Genomic DNA, 22465 nt, shown 5'->3' with positions numbered 1-22465 from the left:
TGCTTCTGCTTAGTAGCTTTCGGCACTTTGATGACCATTGGTGGCACTGTGGAAGGAAGAGGTACCTGAACCGAGGAGACCGGGGCAGGCACCGACGTCGAGCTCGTGGATGGTGTCGGGGCGAGCGATGCCGGTTTCACCACGCTCGATGCAGGAGGGGTCGATGCCGGTTTTGCCCAAACCGGGGAGGTATCGGATGAAGTGGAGGCTGAGGGATCCTTAGCTGCGTCCATCTTGAACATCGATTCCCACAATAGGCAACGCCGCTTGAATGAGCGTGCCGTAAGGGTAGAGCAAGGCCTGCACGATTTCGGAATGTGGTCAGGGCCCAAACACTGCAAACAGCGCCAGTGAGGGTCCGTGAGTGAAATCGCGCGTTGGCACTTGCTGCACTTTTTAAAACCGGTGATTGGCCGGGACATAGGCCGGAAAATCTCCGCCGCGAGGTCGAAGCCAGTGGGCCTGAGCCACGTGGCCGGCCCGTTCGACCCGCCGGAGGAAATAATCTTCTTTTTTTTTTTACGAAAAGAAAAGAACTGTTAACTGTAATTAAAAGAAAGCGAAAACGCGGACAAGGAAGGCAAATTTAACTGAATTCAGCTAGCGCATGATGAAGTTGAACTTCTCAGCTCCGCGGAAAAGAAAGAACTGAGGAGACACGCCCGGATCTCCGGGTAGGAAGGCACCGGCGCATGCGCGGTGCGGGCATCTAGAAACTTTAAGTTTCTACAAGCAACACGTGCTTGTGAGACGTCCGTACCGGGGCTATGTCTGATGACATCACCCACTAGTGAGAATACCTGCCTGCTTGTCCTGGGATAAATAATGCTTAGTTTTATACCTTTCACAAAAAAGTTGTTTTGCTTATCTGAAAACGATCATACATAAATATATTCCTTTCTTTAGAGATCCAGAATTCTGTTAGCATGGATGTTTTTAAAGACCTTTCATTGCCAAAGAGTCATTTTCAAGTTTGACAAACTTGTAAGGGAATTGTAGTCTTTTTACATTATAATTTTGTGCTTATGTTATGAGTTCTAGTACAATTTAACCTGAATGTTTCCTTTATTCAAAACTTTTCTTTTTAAAATAAGCATATGTACTATCAAGAACCTAATTCACATTTTTATTTTATGTGGCTTGTTGCCATTTTTTTCTTTAGCAAAAACATGTTGTGGTTTGGGAGCGAGAGAGATTTTTTTTCTCTTTTTACTACTGTATCACAGAGCAGTACAGATGAGTTTGTTGAGGTTTGCCCTGAAGCGGAGTTGGCCATGGTGCAAAAACATTTTATTCAGCTGCAGCTTTATAGCTGTCTTTTGTTAGTTATACAGGTGCTTAGAATGCAATTAGAAACTGAAGAAATCTTATAGTGTTTTATTTTTACAGCAATAGTCTAAATTCTAAACTGTCACCTTCTTATAGATAAATGAATGGTAAGGGGTTCATCACTACATGCAGAATTTTGTTTCTTTTAGGTATACTGTTGCTAATTTATATAGTACAGCTATAGTACAAATTCACACATCATAATCTCAGTTTTGTGGATCATTGTTAAAATATAAATATATTTCCTTTTCATCCTATTGAACCAAAGGGTTTTGTTCCCCTACCAGCAAATGGAGGTAGAGAAACTTATTTCTTCCAGTAACATCACTGGTATAAGGATTGGTGCAGCCTGGAACCTTTTATTATTTCTCTACCTGTAGCAAGTGATAGGTCCAGTACAGCAGGTTTGCTCTAATGGGCTTTACTCTCCAGGGTACAATCTGTGGCTTGCATCATTTACAGTTGAATTACTTGGCCATTGTTATTCCTAGGGTTTCATCCATGATCTTTACCCCATTTGAGCTCAGATGGTCTCCTCCTCCGTAGCTCTATACCAGAGGTGCCCATACTTTCTTGGCTTACGAGCTACTTTTAAAATGACCAAGTCAAAATGATCTACCAACAATAAAATAAAAAAATAAAACAAAGCACACTGTACGCAGAGAAAATGTTAATTATCATTTCCTTGGCAACATCAGCAGATGAATCCAGAGACTAGTGGGATAGCACACATCTACCAGCAGGTGGAGATATAGAAACTGATTAACAGGTGATCCTATTGGCTGGCACGCCTCTTGTATTTTCAATATGCTCTATCTCCCAGCAGGTGATGGTCTCTATTCAACTAGCTCCTGGATTCTGGCTGTGACTGGAAAAGTATTTTCTCCTATTGAGGTTTCTCTTTAGTGAGGCAAGGGTGTCTGGCTAAACAGTGCCGGCTTTAGGGGTTACACCTGGCCCTCCCCCAGGTCCCTGCCTCACTCTCCCTCCCTCCAGTGATAGAGGGTCTGACTTAGTCTCAATTTTTTCTTCTTTCCCTTAGTTTAAAAAAAATAAAAATAAAAAGGGAGACCAAATATACTGTCTGGGTTCTCTACCCTGCCTGTACTAAACAACCAGCAGCTACAACAAATATGATTTGCTCAGTTTTGTGAGTATGTGTGTTTGTTAACAAAACATTAGACTGCATGTTTCTGCGTTGTGTGTGAAAGTATTTTTGGTATAGGTAGTTTTATTTCTTGCCTGCTATGATTTCTAGCGTATCAGAGGTAGTGAAGCTATGTTTGTGTGGTGTTCAGCGCCAAAATCCTTTCAGCACCGGTGTGAACGGTTGTTTGGGGGACTTAGTTAATTAGCAGGCCAGTGAAGCAGCTCAGATTTTGCTGCGCAGGGGAGGCGCGCACTTCCTTCATGCGCTGTTGGAAGCACCGCAGCGTTCATGGCCTTTCTTCCCGAGGCTGACTTTGGTCAGCATTTGCCACGGCCAGATGGAGGTGCTTGATAGATGGCTCCGCATGTGTTATTCAGGCACTGTGGTGGAGTCGGTTCATTATCCCAGGACAGGCAGGCAGCATATTTTAGACATGTGGGTGACGTCATCCACGGAGCCTGGTACAGACAGTGGTAAAGTGTACTGCCACTTTAAGCTTTTAGTAAAACTTTGAGACTGTCTGCACCGTGCATGCGCAAGTGCCTTCCCACTTGACGCTGGCTCGCAAGGTCATCAGTTGTTCATTTTCCACAGAGTTTAAAATGACGTATCTGAACTTTGTTTCCTTGAGTTTGCCTTCCCACTTCATTTTTTCATGTGTTTTACTGTTATTTTCCTTGTTCCTTGTTTTTATTAGTTTTTTATTATCTACCTTATTTTTAAAATAATAAATTTAAGCTTCAGTATGAAGGAGCCTTTAGATAGTTTTGAAGCCTTTGCTCTGGCAGACAGTGTCGATGGCTTTTCAGCCTTCTTTTTACTCCACCTCAGTATCATCCTGTACTGCTGATTCTGAGTCCGGGGCTATTAAAAAAAAAAAAAATAAATAAATTATAACAAACACCAAATGAATGGAAAGTTTTATCTTATTTCTACATATTATTTTTTTCCAGCAACTTGGATTTTACTGTGGTGCTGATTCCTGTCGGTACCGGTACACATCGAATAGCGTCATTGGCATATCTAGCATCGAGTCTCTTGAAGCATGACTCTCATCAACGCCATTGTTCTTCGATGCAGGTTGTCATTTCTGAAATACATTACCTATTGAGGCAACCATGCTTTGACAACTCCTGCACCTTTCGGTACCAGCTAACAGCATGTGGTACTGGTGCCTCCTCTTCATACATTGAGATCTTCCTGAGTTGTGGACTTTTTCAGCATCGAGTCTCTAGATGCATGCTTATTGCGCTGCCATTATTTCTCGATACAGACTGTCAGTTCTGAAGTGAGCTGCCTTTTCAGATGCTTCGACACCCTGCTGCACATACAGTACCGACTTGATGGCATATGGCACTGTTGCCTCTGTTCACTGTGTTCAACATCACAGCTTTGACATCGATGGTACCAGTAGATGAGCCAACGGTACCATGCACTGGAATCAACTGAAGGAGTTCAAGAAGGATAGCAATAACATTTTTAAGCTGCTTGCATCACCAATGCTAACATCAAACCCCTCGGTATCAGCCCACGCTGAACATAGCACATAAGGCCAGCAGGTACCGACTCCATTTTTTCTTCAAAAGATGGATGACCATCGAGAACTCATGACAAGGGGACATCATCAAGAACGGTTCTCCTTCCCCTGGACATCATTGATCCGGTGCTACCAGCCTTATGGACATGTTGGGCAGCGTAACGCAGTGGAGCCACACACATCGCATAAAAAGGCAATGGCAAACCACTCCTATACTCTGCTGTGAAACACCTCAAGGTGGATTCCTCACTTTGCATGCTGCCTTGAGTCACTGGCCGACTCAGTAGTATAATCCATCCCTAATCTTTTTCTCAAGAGTACTTCTTGAAGCTTCTTAATCCACAATCTTTTGAGGTACCAGATATGGATTCTGATACCAAGTGTGAGCTTACATTATTTACTCCAGAATCCTATGACATCTTTTGAATCCCTCTCCTCCTCCCTTTTTCCTTCAAGTATGTCAGGTGTCTAAGGAAAAGCTCTCAAATTGGAGTCAGATGCTAAACCCAGACCACAGATCCTTGGTCTCTTAGATTATGTTGAGCTTCCTACAGAACATCTTCAGTTTTCAGGATGTGTTCTTTAAGAAAATAATTTTCTTTCTCTTACTGTTGCTCCCAGCACATTTGACTCTACTTGACCCTCAACTGAGAGTTTCCTGATTTCCAGCTTTGCATACTGATCTTCCTGGGCTAGATCACCGATTTCTCCATAATCTACACTTTGAACCTGGAACTTTTACTCATTGTTCTCCGCTGTTCATACTTGCATTAAGAGCACCATTGAATATTATTGGAGGGAACCACCATGGTGTAGAGCCTGTAAGGTGGTATTCCCTTTTTTGTGCACTATAACCATGAAATAAACAGGACATGTTTTTTCTGCATGGTTTAGAGTCGATTAAGCACGACACAACTCTTCTGTTTGTTACTACATCATGCTCCGTCAAAAGTGTAGAATGGGTTGGGATGGATCGTCTATCCTAGGAGTAGGCAATTCCGGTCCTCGAGAGCCACAGGCAGGTCAGGTTTTCAGGATATCCACAATGAATATGTATGAGATGGACTTACATGCACTGTCTCTTTGAGATGCAAATCTATCTCATGCATATTTATTGTGGATATCCTGAAAACCTGACCTGCCTTTGGTTCTTGAGGACTGGAATTGCCTACCCCTGGTCTATCCCATCCATCACAACAACTCTGCTTCTTACATTACCAGGACTGATGGAGGGATCCAATCTGAGTATAGAGCCTGTTAAGTTGGATCCCCTTCCACATTTTTCCATTTGCAGGAGAGCTCCACTATTGGTGTACAGCTTTCATATGTATCACCTTCCTTTCCTTGACTGTCTGTTTCATTCACATTCTCCGCTGAGGTTCGAAGATGGAGAATACTATATAGTCAGCTCACTGATTATGTTGCCTCAGCAGGATCAACAAGGTTCTTCAACACAGAACGTCTACTACTGTAATGCTTATACAGTACTCCGGGAGATATTCACACTATTCTTTTGGAATATCCTACCCTGCTGCCCATTTACTAATGTCAATTGGAGAATGTCAAGATAACCTTCATCTCCATCTACTACTTTATTCTAAAGACCTTGGAGGCTTGGGACTGGCTGTAGGGGAGGAGAAGGCCAGTGCACATCCTATTTAGGATGATTTTATCTTTTTCTGGCTTTCTCTGCCTTCACTAGGGTCTATCTGTATAATTCTAGATCTGTTCTTCAACCTTTCCTCTCCCATTCTGCAATGCTCACTACTGGCTGGAACACTCCCTTCAAAGCGTTACTGTTTTTTGTTTACCTGTTATACTTCAGACACAAGAGACAAGAGTGAACATCTGAGTCATTGCTCAGTGGAGACGTGCAGGGATCTGTAGACTGTCCCTTGTTCAACTCCAACTTCAGCTCTATTATCGGTTCCAAGTCCTTATCCCGCTGATGAGTTATGTTTATCTATTAAGGTCAACCCATTCTTCTCTATGGCTCACAAAAAACAACAGGGCTCCCCTCCTGGCTAAGGCTGGGAGTATATAAACTCTCTCTACCAGCTACACAATTTGAAATGTCCTGCTGGTGACTATGGTACGCTGAACTTCAGCGTAGTGTGTGTCATAGTGGTTAAAGCTATAACCTGAACACCCTGAAGTTGTGGATTCAAACCCACGCTGCTCCTTCCCCCATTGCCCCAGACATTGTGAGCCCACTGGGACAGACAAGGAAAATGCTTGAGTACCTGAATAAATTCATGTAAACCGTTCTGAGCTCCTCTGGGAGAACGGTATAGAAAATTAAATAAATAAATAATTTCTAATCAACTTCTATTTCGGTTCTCTGACAACGCTACCGCTCGCATCCTGTTATGTTGGTTTTGTAGCTTGCCGCAACCACTTCTCCTTCTACCAAGCTACATTCTACTTATTTCTTTTACTGGGGCACTCTGAGCTGTCTGCAGTAATTGCTATGCACTCCCTCTTCAGGGTTCCAAAAGTCTATTCTGTACATTTATTTGCGTGGTACTATTATTTTCATTCCCCCACGACAGTATGTCTGGTTTCTTCCATTCATAGTTCAATCACATGTTTTCAGCTGGAAATACAGTTTCCAGCAGTATGTGCTTTCCATTGTTTCTTTGGCTTGTGTTGCTGCAATTAAAAAATAATGCCTTGTACTGAGTATATGATTCTTTTCCGCTTGTCTGCTGAACTTTCCGTTTCGTCACCAGCCCTTTTGTTTTTTCTTTTCAGTGTTTCTCTTACTCATATATTATCTGTGCAACAATATTTTTTCCTTCTGATTGTACGGTTAACTCTATTTCTCTCTGTTGCTTTGTGCCTATCTTCTTCTTGTAGCCCTGCCTACCTCTCTTGCTTCTCAATAAAGACCTATGAAGCAACTCTAACTCACAGGCATATTACCGCTTTCCATTTCTATTCGATCATCTTCAACTGTATGGTGTTCCATCACCTTCAGTTGATATCTCTTAGTTCAGAAGTACACTTTAATAAATTGGTATCAAGCAAGCTCATTCATCAGGCTTGCCTTTACCGTTTAGTTTTTCTATTCTCATTAAAAAAAAAAAAGAAAGAAAAAATGGGAACAGAATGGAACTATTCTCCGATCATTCTACAGTTCACTTTCATTGGTACATGTGTTTTTTCTTGCTGTACTTCTCCACTATTCGCAACCAGATTCATGGTTGCTCTCTTTTCCACCAATTCTTCCTTGATCTTCTAGTTTCTGAGCTCACTACTCTCATCTTCTTTCAGTAGATGAGACTGGTTTCTGCATATACATTTGCATACCCTTCTCTTTGTTTTCCTTTCCTACGGGGATATCCAGCATTTCAATTCCCCGTTCTCCATTTCTTTACCAAGCTTCTTTGCTGGTTTCCCTTTTTTTTCAGGATATCTCCTGAGAAGTACTTCTTCATTTTTTGCTATCCTTGCACTGGTTCTCTTCATCTACCAAGACATACCAGAGCTCTTTCAAAGCCCTCAAGGGGAGCATTTTTTAACCTGTGGCTTTACCCCTGTCTGCCACTATTTCTTTCCATTTACTTTCTATGATCCATAGTAACTATTTTCTCTCCTTGCTAGGCCGTTTTTTCCTAAAACACTATTCTATTCAACAGGAACCATGCTTTCATTTTCCTTGGCAAAATTCCCTTTCATTACCCATCTCTGTCTACCTGAGACACAATGGGTTTCAACTGCTCTATTTTTGATCTGGTTGTCCATATATATTTACATTTATTCTTTTTTTCTTGAATCTTTTGGGCATCTCCCTCACCTATGCTTAGATTCCCCTGCCACTATGAGGTTGTCTATTATTTTACAACCTCCATTCATATAGTTTTTCCTCGGTTCTTCCCTTTTTCCTCTTGTGAGGATGTATTGTTTTCAGATTAGTCTTTATTTTCTTCCCTACTCATACGGACAGTACAGTATACCTGATTTTCTTGGGAGGCAACCAGTGTTTGTTTCCTTAGAGGCTAACTCTCCCTCCATCCCTTTAGTCCAATATGTGAGAACATGCTGCCTGCTTTTCTAAGGATAAATCTCAGTTACTTACCGTGACAGGTGTTATCCAGGGACAGCAGGCAAGTATTCTCAAAACCTGCCCACCTCCCCTAGTTGGCTTCTTCACTTGGGCATAGAATTGATGACCTCGCGAGCTGGTGTTAGGTGGGAAGGCACTCGCACATGCACAGTGCGGGCAGTCTCGAAGCTTTGCTAAAAGCTTAAAGTGATAGTACACTTTACCATTGTCCTTACCGGGCTCTGTGGATGACGTCACCCACATGTGAGAATATTTGCCTGTTGTTCCTGGATAGCACCTGCTATGGTAAGTAACTGCGCTTTGTTACCCACTGAATAAGTGTTTAGCTTTATTGTTTTAGGTTTACAGACAGATGACCAACTAGAGTCTCTCAGAAATACACTTTACTCCAGGCAGTATTCTATATTTTATAATTGCTAAATCAAGACAAAATTAATCATTTCATCCTACAAAATTACCCCCATATTTGAATTTTTGTTTTATTTTGAATTTGAATCTACCAAAGTGGAATTGTCCCAATCAGAATGGTGCGCACTAGACAAAAGTGTCCTTCAACTCATCTGATAAATCCAAATACCTTTATTCATCCAAAGCCTCATAAAATTAATCCAATGACTCAATGATCCGACATGTACATGTTTCGGCCTAACCGGTCTGCCTCAGGAGTCTTGTGAAAAACCATACAGAATACAGAGATACACGCACCCTCTAAATACGACTGCATGAACTTGACGTGTTGGTTCCCTCTGCAAGGAGCAGAGTGCTTGAAGGATTTGGAAGCAGACGATCCATCCTGGTAGAAGCGGGGCATGCGATCTTGTCGTCTCGGAAATTTTAGAACCAAACACTGCAGAGGACACAGCGAAGTGTAAGGTCAAGGACAGTTACATTTCTGTCCCCGGTGAGCCTACAAACTATTGGAGCAATACTATAAAGTGACAACTAAATTTTAGCAGCCGCATTTAGAGGGTGCGTGTATCTCTGTATTCTGTTTGATAGTAGACTTTGATATTTATAGTGATCCTTCTTGTGAGATAGACAAGGTTGCAAAAAGTACATTTATTTCAAGAGAGAACACTTATAAATATTGTACTTTTCCCCCCCTTTAACAGAAAATGGTCGAGCAGAGGAGTATGGCCTCCACAAAGGCCTAGGACTACCTACTAAACACAGTTCTGACCAGGCAATATACGAATGGCCCAAGGAAGCCCACAAATTGATTTTCAGGTTTTAAATGACCTGCGACAAAAATTTCCTGAGGTACCTGAGGTTGTTGTGTCCAGATGCATGCAACAGGTTAGTGATGTATAATTTTTATAAATTATAGATTTGCTACTTTTTTAGCTTCCTCAGTAAAAATAGAGGGATTCCACTATATTTTGTTGTACTGTTTGACAAAAAGTATTCATCATGTGGACACCAGAAAAATAAATAATGGTGTTTCTATTATCCCAAAATGCATTTTAAAAAGAAACAAACTATAAAAATCTAGCTAAATTTTTTTAATAATCTCTGTTTTAAATGTCTTGTTAAATTTCTAAATGCTTTAGACATATGAAGGTAATTCTGTAAAGCATTTTTTACAAGTCTGTTTGTTTTACATGAAAAAGAACCTTTTATAAAACTGCACAGGGATATACACACACTAAAAGATCACACGTACTTTTATACTGACTGCACATAGGTATTCTGGTAGTATAATTGGGCTAGAGCTGAGAAGAAATTAGTGTATAACCATATTTTATAAAACTCATGAATATATGTATAGAGTACTTCACAAATTTATGCCATCTTTAGTGAAGGTGTAGATTGTGCTATCAGTTTAAGAGTGTTATTTTATTTTGCAAAGTCAATTTACAGAATTGTAGAGCTATGTTTTGACATTGTTTCAGATCATTGATTGAACCATGTCAATGAAAAGTGTGAAAAATTCAAGTGTGGAACTCCAAGCTGTCACAAGGTTCCTATTCCTGAAGAAGAAAACTACAAAGTAAATCTATGAATGTATGATGCAAACATTGAGTGACAAATGCCCATCATACTCCAAGTGGTGTGCAAACTTTCAGCGTGAATATTTTGAGACCGAAGATGCAGCAAGGTCTGGAACGCCTCAAATGGTGTTGGCTTCTGAAATTGTTGACTATGTCCATGACCTAATTTTGTCAGATCGGTGAATGGCGGCTAAAACAATTGCTGAAACACTACAGATATCCAAGGGATGTGTTAGGTGTATAATACACGAGTAGCTGGGTATGCAGAAACTGTTGGCCAAGTGGGTGCCCAAATGTTTGCATGCTGATGAGAAACAATGTCGAATGGACACTTCCAAGTGGGTTTTGCAACATTTTCAGTGAAGTAGTGCCAACTTTTTGGAACAGCTTGTTACTGTTGATTAAGCATAGTTACACCACTATGATCCTGAGACAAAACAGTCCATGCAATCATGGTACTCAGGTTGTCCAGCGCCAAGGAAATTCAAGACCCAAAAGGTAGCAGGAAAGATCATATCTAAATCATCAAATGCAGATCTCTCCACCCCCTCAAACTATGAGCCCATTGCCGGCATTCCCATTCTTATCAAACTCCTTGAAACCCACATACGCAAGTAGCTTATAGCGTACATCGAACATCATTCTTGCCTCTACTAGACTCAGTTCGGATTCAGACAACAGCACAGCACAGAACTCTTTGTCCTCACTCTGATAACTAAAATTAGACAGCTACTAAGTACGAGCCAACAGGCAATATTACTTCAATTTGACATATCCACAGCATTTGATTCTGTTGACCACCACCTTCTCCTAACAAAACTTTCAGAGATAGGAGTAACAGATACCGTTCTAAACTGGTTCACTGACTTGCTCCAGAGAATACATTGTCAAAAAGGATGGGGTTTACTCCAACAGTTGGAAGGCCTTCTTTGGAGTTCTGCAGGGCCCCCTGCTCTCTCTTATTCTATTTAACCTGTTCATGAGTTCACTCATAGACATTAAATTTGAAGATGAGAGCATAATGTCATAATCAGATGACATTATTCTCCTCATCCCTGCAACAGACAACCAAATTGACACTACCAAAAAAATCTTGGACAACATAGAAAAAATCCAAACTTGGGCAACAACCCACAAGCTGAAGCTAAATGCCTCTAAAACCAAAGTTCTTTATTTTCACACTGCCCAACAGATAGCACCAACAAGCATCACTCTCCATTCTGGTAGCACCCTTACAGTAGATAAAACCTCCAAAATCCTTGGCGTCATCCTAGACTCCACACTTAACTATGGAACCACAAATATCCCACCTCCGGAAGAAATCCCTCTTCACCATGAGACAATTAAGACGCATCAGGCCATACTTTCATCAACAACACTTTACCCTGATTGTGCAGATGATGATTCTACCCCAGTTGGATTATTGTAACTCCACCTACATGGGAATCAACACCACGCTAGTCTACAAAATGCAATTTATTCAAAACATTGCTACAAGACTCATATCCAAACTGTAAAAATACGACTCTGTCTCCATTTACCTAAAGCAGCTTTACCGGCTACTCATCTCATCTTGAATAAAATTCAAAACATCCTTCATTATACATCACATTCTCTATGGAAACTTAGCCACCCCTCTTGCCCAACTCTTCTCCGAGGCATGGTCTACCTCTTGCAGAACTCTTAACAGGAAACAGCTAAACCTCCTCTCAACAAGAAATCTCAAATATAGGTGAATATTCCACTCCATGCTCACCTTCCTGAGAGTCAAAACTTGGAATGACCTCGCAGAAACAATCAGAACAGCCCCAACCACACCTTATTTTGGAAGAAATTGAAGATTTTTCTCTTTGATAACTGAACTCTACATGAACCTTCAGAACACACTAATATGACTAAGCCCTTCCTCTCTCCTTTTCATGTTAAATGTCCTCCTTCCACTCTTCAAGACCCTACCATGTCCTAATGTACCCCTTCTCTCTCTCTGTCACCTTGAGCCTGCATAGGTAATGCGCGACGCACAAATATTAGATTAGTGTGTTGGGATCAGGAAGGTGTTGTAATGACTATCTTCCTAGGAGCCAAATAGTTAATTCAGAATATTACTATAACTTGCTGTGCCGATTTAAAGGAGGCATTGAAAGAAAAAAGGAAAGGGAAGCTGTGGAAAAGAGATTTTTCTTTTTGCAAGACAATCCAGTTGCTCACAAGGCTGGTAAAATGGACGCAGCTGGGGTTTCAGTGAATAGAACATCCACCCTATTCTCCAGATCTTGCTCTTTCTGACTATTTTCTGTTTACAAACTGTAAAAAGAATTTGAAAGAGTGACAATTTTTGAGAGATTCGGAGGCAATTGCAGCAGTGGATCAGTGACCAGACATCGGAGTTTTTTTTGGAAGGGTTATAGCAGTGTTCTTCAACCTTTTTACACCTATGGACCGGCGGAAATAAAATTATTTCGTGGACCGGCAAACTAATAAGACTGAAATTTTTAAAAACCCCATCGCTGCCCCGTCCCCGCGAGCTCGGTCTCATTAACCATCTGATCCCATCCGCACAAGCCTCAAATAGTTATGATTTTATATTGAACATATTTTATTAAAGTATAAAAAGAAACAATATTTTGTACAATTGTCATTTTATAAATATTTAAATACAGGCAAAGATCAACAAATCCCCTGTCTCCCCCTCCCCTTCACATATATCCCCTCTACTATCAAAAAAACTGAATAAGCCAAATTATTACAGAATGCTATACAAATATCATGCTAACAGAATACTGCAGTCACACATGACAGGAATAGTGTTAGGGAGTGCCCCCTGGTCCGAGAGAGCCCTAAGCCAGCTGGAAGCTAAAGAAGCACTGCCTGGGCTTTGCAGTCCCCAGTTATGTCTCTAGCAGGATACATATTTCAAATCTGATATATTCTAATGACAAGATAGAAATAAGATTACTCCTGAACTTTTCACTCTTAACTTCATCTTATGCACTCTCATTCCAGAGCTTCCTTTCAAATGAAAGAGAATCTATCATACGCATTTACACCACATAGGTATTTAAAAGTCTCTATCATATCTCCCTTCTCCCGCCTTTCCGCTAAAGTATACTGATTGAGATCTTTAAGTCTGTCCCCATACACCTTATGGCAAAGACCACGCACCATTTTAGTAGCCTTCCTCTGGACCGACTCTATCCTTTTTATATCTTTTTGAAGGTGCGGTCTCCAGAATTGTTAACAATATTCTAAATGAGGTCTCACCAGAGTCTTATACATAAGAACATAAGAAGTTGCCTCCGCTGGGTCAGACCAGAGGTCCATCGTGCCCAGCAGCACACTCCCGCGGCGGCCCATCAGGTCCATGACCTGTAATGTGATCCTTTGTCTAAAACCCTTCATTCCCCTTTTTCCTTCTATCTATTAACCTTTCATAGTCCTATCTCTACCCCTATCTGTATCCCTCAATCCCCGAATCCTTCAGGAATTTATCCAATCCCTCTTTGAAACCCTGTAATGTACTCTGTCCTATCACAACCTACGGAAGCGTATTTCAGGTGTCCACCACCCTCTGAGTGAAAAAGAATTTCCTAGCATTGGTTCTGAACCTGTCCCCTTTCCCCGAGTGCCCCCTTGTTCTTGTGGTTCCCAATAGGCTGAAGAATCTGTTCCTCTCCACCTTCTCTATGCCTTTCATGATCTTGTATGTCTCTATCATGTCTCCTCTGAGTCTCCGCTTCTCCAGGGAGAAGAGCCCCACCTTTCTAACCTGTTTGCGTATGAAAGGTTTTCCATACCTTTTATCATTCTTGTCGCTCTTCTCTGAATCCTCTCAAGTATCGCCATGTCCTTCTTTAGGTACGGTGACCAATATTGGACACAGTACTCCAAATGCGGGCGCACCATTGCACGATACAGCGGCATGATGACTTCCTTCATTCTGGTTGTGATACCCTTCTTAATAATACCCAACATTCTGTTTGCTTTCTTTGAGGCTGCTGCTTATTGCGCCGTTGACTTCATTGTTGTATCCACCAGCACACCCAAGTCTTTTTCAAGGTTACTTTCCCCTAGTACTAATCCCCCCATTTTGCAGCTGAACATCGGGTTCTTTTTCCCTATATGCATGACCTTGCATTTCTCTACATTGAAGTTCATCTGCCATTTATTCGCCCACTCCTCCAGTTTGTTCAGGTCCCTTTGTAGGTCTTCACATTCTTCCACGGTTCTAACCCTGCTACAGAGTTTAGTGTCATCTGCAAATTTTATAATTTCACACTTCGTCCCTGTTTCTAGGTCATTTATAAATACATTGAACAGCAGCGGTCCGAGTACCGACCCCTGCGGAACACCGCTCATGACCCTCCTCCAGTCCGAGTAGTGTCCCTTCACTCCAACTCTTTGCTTCCTTCCTGCCAACCAGTGTTTAACCCATCTGTGTACATCCCCTTCCACCCTGTGGTTCCACAGCTTCCTGAGTAGCCGCTCATGGGGTACCTTGTCAAATGCTTTTTGGAAGTCGAGATAAACGATGTCTATGGGTTCCCCTTTGTCCATCTGGCTGCTTATCCCTTCAAAGAAGTGCAGTAAGTTCGTTTGGCGCGATCTTCCTTTGCAGAAGCCATGTTGGCTCGCTTTCATTAGTCCATTTTTTTTCTATGTGGTCATAGATGCTGTCTTTTATCAGTGCTTCTACCAGCTTGCCCGTAACTGAAGTCAAGCTTACTGGCCTGTAGTTTCCCGGGTTACCTCTCTATCCCTTTTTAAAGATAGGTGTATAATTTGCTATTTTCCAGTCCTCAGGGATCTCCCCGGTTTTCAAGGATAGGTTACAAACTCGGAGTATTTCTGCTATTTCGTTTCTTAGTTCTTTTAATACCCTTGGGTGGATTCTGTCTGGGCCCGGTGATTTGTCGCTTTTCAGTCTATCTATTTGTTGGAGGATATCCTCATGGCTTACTTCTATTGTCAACAGTTTTTCTTCTTGGTCTCCACTGAAGATCTCTTCGAGTTCTGGTACATTGGATGTGTCCTCGTTTGTGAAGACTGACGAGAAGAACTTGTTTAACCTATCAGCTACCTCTTTTTCCTCCTTTACCACTCCCTTTCTGTCTCCATCATCCAACGGTCCTACTTCCTCCCTCACCGGCTGCTTCCCTTTAACGTATCTGAAGAACGATTTGAAATTTCTTGCTTCCCCGACCAGTCTCTCTTCGTATTCTCTTTTTGCTCTCCTGACCACTCGGTGACAACACGATGTGCCAAGTGTGTTGAACTTAGGAGTGAATATGTAGAATAATTTATAAGTTTCATAGCTCCTCATTATTCCCTTCTTGTTTGGGCTGAGAACTTTTCAGCACCCTCTCGTAGGTGTGTCATTTTGGAGAAGCAGGTAATTTCCCTGTAGCTGTGAGCCATGGAGAAGGAATCCACTTCGGATTTTATTATTATTATTTTTTTTTAATCCCTCCTACTTAGGGCTCTGCTTCCCCCTATCATTTTTTTCTTCTGCATGCAAGCCTGAAGGAATGTTTGTTCTGCTCTGCTTATTTCTTTATTTTAGTCAGGGAGTTTTTTGGTGTTTTCTTCAGTTTTCAGAGCTAAGAGCTCTTCTGTTCGAGGGTCAACTCTGCCTACGTGTAGAAGAAGCAGACTACAGTCTGCAACTGACAGGCCAATCCTTTGTGGTACCTCTTAGCCAAACTGCAGATATATTTTTGAAGTTTGTGGCCGTCTTTTTGTAGTTTGCTCACTTACTGCTTGCAGGGATTTGAGTGCAGGCTGTTAGGCATCCATAGGAGACTCAGTGGTGTCTCACAGGGTGCCGACCACATTTCACCTTTCCCCTTGGTTTCTGCATGTCCGTGGGGGTGGAGACAGCCCGAAGATTCAGCAGTAGAAGGACATTTTCTTTGAGGCAATGATTTCTTCTCTCTGGTCAGCTACCTTTGGACTGATTGAGGAGAATTGGGGAGTCTGTAAAGGTGAATTTTCAAGGTTTCTGTGTGTTTCCATGTGTTTCCCCACCTCTAAAATCCTAAAATTGCAGGTTTTGCCCATTTATGTCTCTCTCCTATTAAGATTTTAGTTCTACCCCCCCCCCCCCCATTTGTTCCAGTACGTCATAGTTTGGTTCTTGTTATAATCATATCCTCCCAAAGTTTTTATAATTTTTATTTTCAAAGTAATGTACACCGCTTAGACAATTTTTAAGCGGTATATCAAATTTTAATAAACTTGAAACTTTTGTGTGTTTTGGCACCAAAATGCTGCTGTGGCCATGTTGGATTTTTCATAGTTCTCCAGAAGCTTCAAAACACCTCATTTTGCCTCAAAACTGGCAGGGCTGGAGACCTCGAGCTCCTTTGCCCCTAATCTATTATAGGATTGTGCAAGTTGCGCACCCGAATAGCATCCTTGCACCACGTGCCAAGCAGCATATGAAGGGGGGTGGGAGCAGCCGGCTTAGCCTCCCTTTTGTGCTCTAGGGACGAGAAAGGAGTGGGAAGCACATTGGTTCAGGCTATTTTTCTTTCTGGTCCCCGGAACAGTGGCTCGAGACCAAAAGGCTTTGTTAGCATCTCCTCTGGACATTGCCAGATTCCTAAAGGGAGCATTGCGTTTCAGGCCTCCGGTAAAACACCCGTTCCCTTCATGGAACCTTCATGTGGTTTTGGAAGGCCTCTGCCAGACTCTATATGAACCACTGAAGGGAGCATCCGTGATGGATCTGACACTCAAGACATTCTTTCTTGTGGCCATGATCTCAGCGAGAAAAGTCTCTGAGCTACAGGCTCTTTCTTGCAGAGAGCCTCTCCTCAAATTCACAGAGGCCAGAGCTTCTTTATGCACCATTCCATCCTTTTAGCTAAGGTTGTTTTAGCTTTCCATGTGAATCAAGAAGTCAGATTGCCGGAATTCCAGTCCACAGGTTCTAAGAAAGAGGATTGGATTCTGAAAAAGTTGGGTGTGAAAAGAATGCTGCTCTGATATCTTGGGGTCACTAGTGTGTTGGGGTTTCCAACAAGTCAGGCTATCTGACCATCTTTTTGTGCTGACTAGTCAGGCTAGATGCAGCTCAAAGGCCTATAACTGGCATACTTTAGGGTACTGTTGGTGCCCCATTAATGCTTATGTTGGCATGTTTGCTTCTCAGTTTTGATTGTTGATGGTTCATAAGTTTGTTATGTTTAGAGCAGAACAGACTTGTTATTTGGGGAAGTTTCTTCATATCCCTGCTTCGCATATGTTTTACGATAGGTTGCTTTCCTGCTTTGAAACTAACTGTAGTGAGCAACAGAGCTCTCTGTGAATAAGGAGGGATTCAGAAAAAAGCCAGAGTGGATTCCTTCTGCAAGGCACTCAGCTGCAGGGAAATTACCCACTTGTTCAGAATGACACACCTATCTACTAGAAAAGATATTAGCAAGGTAAGAACCTAATCTCTTTTTCTAGTGCGCCGTTCTGGATGGAAAACTAATATTCCAGTGCTTGCGAACCATGCAGAAGGAATCCACTCCAGCTTTTAAATCCCTCCTTCACTTGAGGGCTTTTAAATCCCTCCTTCACTAGAGGGCTTTTAAATCCCTCCTTCTTCACTAGAGGGCTCTGCTGCCCTCTTCAGATTTTTCCTTATGGGTGTGAGCCAGTATTTTGACTGATTTTGGTGCTAAAAGCTTCCCTAGTGAAGGGTACAGCTCTGCATGCATGATGGAGAAGCAGACTGAGTTCTGCAGCTGACAGGACAATCCCTCTGTGAAACCTGTTGGCCAGCCTGCAGAAATCTTTTGGAGCTCAGAGTCCATTCTACTTGTAGTATTGCTTACCTACTGCATCGCAGGGGCTTGAGCCCAGGCTGTCAAGCATCCATAGGGGGTTCTGCAGGGTGCCTGCTGCATTTCATTCCCCCATCCCTTTTGTGTCAGTGGGTCCATGGGGGTTCAAGGCTTAATTAGACATTGGTCAAACTGGCAGCCCAAAGATTCAGCACTGGAGGAGCAGTCCATTTGAGTCAGTGATTTCTTCTCCCAGATTCAGCAAGGCTGCAGCATATTTCCAGCACAGGTCACAATGAGTAAGGTTGTTACAGCCTATGAGGAAAATCCGGTCCTTTTTTTTTTAGTTTCTACCCCTTCCCTTAAGTTTCCCCACCTTCAAAATCCTAAAATCACAGATTTTTCATCTCTGTTTTTGGCGCCAAAACACTGCCACTATAGCTATCTTGGATTTTCTTTTTTTTAAAGTTCTCCAGAAACTTCAACTCTCCTTGTTTTGCCTTAAACTTGCAGGGTTGGAATCCCCAGGCTCTTTTATCACTAATTCATGCCACGTTTGCACTGGATGGGTGCCCGAAGAATGCCCTTGCACCATGTGCCTTGCAGCATGTTGGTGGGCTGCTGGAGCAGTTGGCTTAGCCTCCCTTTTGTTCTCTAGGGCTGAGGAACAATCAGGGGTAGAGGTCCTTTGGAAGTAAATCCCTTCCAGAGCGTCAGATTGGTGGTCATCCTAAATGCAGGGGCACGGAGGCTGCGGATCCCAAGAGGTGCAAGCTGGAGTCATCTAAAAGAGCTTCTGCACTGCTTAACATGGCACTTTCTCTGGAATTTGTCAATCTAATATAGAAAGCCTTTCTGGATTGCCAAAATCCCAGAGGGATGTCTGGCAGCGCATGAGGAGGGGGCTGGGGCTCGCAGGGCATGTCTACTTCCATTTCGTAGGTTGGCCAGGATCTGGTGGGCTTCTGAGGGAGACTGAGAGGATGAAGGATCTGTTTCTATGCCCTTATTGTCACATGTGAACCCTCCCTGTTGGGAGATGCAGGGTTGCAGGCAGGTGCTTGAACACTGTGCCCATGGTCCACTGGCTGTTCAGACCCTAGGCTCTGTTAGAGTTCATCGCTGACTCCTGGGGGAGTGAAACTTGGACTCCCAATAGGTCCCTTCTGATTCCTGCTCTATAATGAGAGGAGTGAGAGCCCAGTTTTCTCTGTTTCCCTGATATCAATGTATTAGTCATGAAGCTTTGGGATGCTCTTGAAGGGTCCCGTAAAGTAGCCAAGACAATGGCTCAGCTGTGTCCGATGGCACAGAAGTGTCAGCAGCTGTTCGCTCAGCCCAAGATAGATTCTTTGATAGAACAGGTAACCAAGCGTATGTCACTACCAAGTTAGGGAGGTGTGGTATTAAAGGATATGCAGAATCGCAGAGTGGATGTGATTCCTAAGATAATTTGAAGCGCTCGCCTTGGGAATCAAAGCAGCTGCAGCAGCTTCCTTTGTGGCACGCGCCTATCATACCAGATTGTGGAGTCTTGAGCTACCGGAGTGCGAGCCTTTACCTCAGTTCCTATTAGCTGGAGTGGATTATGTAGCTGATGCTCTCTTTGACATCATCAGAATCATGAGTAAAGTTTTGGCTTACTTGATCTCAGCCTGCAGATTGCTCTGGATCATGCAATGGCTGGGAGATTCCGTGTCTAAAGCTACCCGAGCAGACTTCCTTTCAAGGGGAATTGTTCAGAAAGAGGTTGGACGATCTCATGACCAGCGTGGCAGACCGTTAGCTGAAATCTCTGCCTGACAGCAGACTGCAAACCTCTAGGGCAGGGGTGTCCAATGTCGGTCCTCGAGGGCCGCAATCCAGTCGGGTTTTCAGGATTTCCCCAATGAATATGCATTGAAAGCAGTGCATGCAAATAGATCTCATGCATATTCATTGGAGAAATCCTGAAAACCCAACTGGACTGCGGCCCTCGAGGACCGACATTGGACACCCCTGCTCTAGGGGCTCTGGGCGGTTTAATTTTTGTGGCTCTAGGCACTTTCAGCAGTTCTCAGGAGGAGTCTTCTCTCAGAGATCCTTTCAGGTATCCAGGCAGATATTCTCGGGTCCCAGGTGGAACCAGGTCTCAACATCTCATTCCACTACAACCTCCAAGAAAGCACAATGATGCCAAGTCCGGAGCAGTTCCCCTGAAGATAGGGGGATGACTCTTGGACTATGTGGAGGCCTGGGCGCAGATCCTTGATGGACTAGTTTGTGAATTCCCTGGCGGGGCAACCAGAGAAAGCAAGAAAGATCACAGTTACAATTCAAAGTCTGTTAGATATTCAGGCCAAACAGTCTATGCCGCCCGAAGAGTCAGGCTCAGGCAGATACTCCATATTCTTTGTCATGCCCAAGAAAGGCTCAAACAATTGAAGTCTCCTGGGCAAAGTCTCATATACATTCTCTCCAGAGTGCATTGTTAATGTGCTGTCGGACTCCCTGCAGATGTCTCTACTGTGGACACTGGAAGCCTGGGCCAGTATGGAATAGTGGCTCTGCCCACAGGCGTTGTCAAGGGTGCATGCCCCTCCAAATAACCTCTTGGGTAATTGTGACAATGGATGCCAGCCTGTTCGACTGGGGGCTCACTGCAATGGACACCTGATCCAGGGGCATTGGTTGGCCTCCCAAAGGAAGTGGTCTGAAGAGACCAGCAGTTCAAGTCTTCTTGGACAGTTGCTACAGCAGTGTATGTCAATCGTCAGGGAGGAACCAAGAGTATGCAGCTGAGTCTGGAAGCTCGCTTACTGTTCAGGTTGGCAGAGCTTCATCAATGGCACATGTAGTTGGAGTGGACCATGTCCAAGCCAATTTCTTCAGCAGACAGATACTGAATCCAGTCAAGTGGATGACCGAAGAATGAGCTCTTGTATGTGTTTCCTCTGTGGCCCATAATATGCTGAATTCTCCACAGGATTGCAAGCTATTGGGGAGCAATCATTGTCGTGGCTCCAGAGTGGTCATGCAGACTGTGGTACGTAGATCTAGTATGTTTTCAGATAGGTGCAAGTCTCAAACTATGAGTACAGACGGACTTTCTTTCTCAGGGACCAGTTGTCATAGACGATCTGGATCATTATGTTTCATGACTTAGCACTTGAGGAATTCTCAGAGGTACTTTGCTACTCTACTCAGGTCCAAAAAGCCTACGACGTTCTCAGCTTATGCTAAGGCAGGGGAAACTTTCCAGCATTGCTGCATTAAGGAAATAGAGGAACCTTTCTCTACTCCAATCTCTGTGGTGTTACTCTTCCTCCAGGCTAGCCTTGACAAGAGGCTTACAGCTTGGCATCCATCGTAATCCAAGTGGCAGGACTCTTGTTTAGGGCTCGAGATCAAAAGGCTTTGTTGCCATCTCCTCTGGACATTGCCAGATTTCTAAAGGGGGAATTGCGTCTCAGGTCCCCAATAAAACACCCGTTCCCTTCATGGAACCTTCATGTAGTTTTGCAAGGCCTCTGCCAGGCTCTGTATGAACTGCTGAAGGAAGCATTCTTGATGGATCTGACGCTCAAGACAGTCTTTCTTGTGGCCATAATCTCAGCGAGAAGAGTCTCTGAGCTACAGGTTCTTTCTTGCAGAGAGCCTTTCCTCAAATTCACAGAAGCCAGAGCTTCTTTGTGCACCATTCCATCCTTTTAGCTAAGGTTGTTTTGGCTTTCCATGTCAATCAAGAAGTCAGATTGCCGGCATTCCAGTCCACAGGTTCTAAGAAAGAGGACTGGATTCTGAAAAAGTTGGGGCTCCAGAATGTCTCCTGCGCCTGCCTGCTGTCACAATCAGAAAGTTTCAAGTCCAAACTGAAATTTGGATGTCAATCAGTCCGTTCTTAAGGGTAGCTATAAATATTGGGGTATTATTTGAGCTCCATAAATGTTTGTTTGGCATAATTGTTTTGCTGTTCAATGACAATGTTTAACTTGTTTGTTATATTTTCAGAGCAGAACAGAGTTGTAGTTCGGGGAGTTTCCCTGTACCCCTCCTTCACATGTGTTTCTATATGGGACTATCACCCTCTTTGGTACCAACTAATGGGGGCAGCTGAACCCTTTGGTGAAGGAGGAGGGATTCAAAAGCTGAAGTGGATTCTTTCTGCACATATCACAAGCACTGGGATATTACCCGTTTGTCCAGAAGGGTCTATGACAATTGGTAGGATCTTCCTTTCAAATGTTCTACCAATTGTTGTATCCAGTTTTCATACCCAATTGTCCCATTGCTACTAATTACACTGAACAGACCCCACTTACCCTCAACACCCTTCTGACATCCGCATACACCCCACACACCTCTGACATCTGCACACCCCCTCCCGACACACCACAAGAGCGTCGCCTTTTTTCTCCCGCTCTTGATAATTTCTCATCCACACAGAATCGCGATTCAATTTGTCTTTAGTTTATAATCCATGAGCTTTTATATCTGGATCTTTAGGGACCCCTAAGGAAGACATCATCGTCGAAACATGGACCGTGTTGGGTCCATAGCTCCCATATTTTGGGTCCTAGATATATTTTATGTGGATTATTAAATTGTATTTTTAATAAAGCTTGCATCTTGAACATC

General features: G+C 43.1%; 1 protein-coding gene across 4 annotated transcripts in view; it reads left to right on the top strand.

Moving 5' to 3' along the window:
* The window catches only part of TAB2 (TGF-beta activated kinase 1 (MAP3K7) binding protein 2), a 193091-nt gene that overhangs the window by 40686 nt on the left and 129940 nt on the right, over positions 1-22465 (top strand). For 2 of the 4 annotated variants that reach the window (XM_033936904.1, XM_033936903.1), the window contains exon 2: positions 9198-9381. In XM_033936904.1, coding sequence (XP_033792795.1) covers positions 9280-9381 — 102 coding nt within the window. In that variant the 5' untranslated portion in view covers positions 9198-9279. Of the gene's footprint in view, positions 1-9197; positions 9382-22465 lie in introns of those variants that run through there. The other 2 variants (XM_033936906.1, XM_033936905.1) reach the window with 2 other exon arrangements.

The sequence above is a fragment of the Geotrypetes seraphini genome, chromosome 3 (genome assembly GCF_902459505.1).
Source record: "Geotrypetes seraphini chromosome 3, aGeoSer1.1, whole genome shotgun sequence".
Taxonomy (NCBI): domain Eukaryota; kingdom Metazoa; phylum Chordata; class Amphibia; order Gymnophiona; family Dermophiidae; genus Geotrypetes; species Geotrypetes seraphini.
Note: the sequence above shows the minus strand (reverse complement) of the source record. Positions and strands in the feature narration are given on the sequence as shown.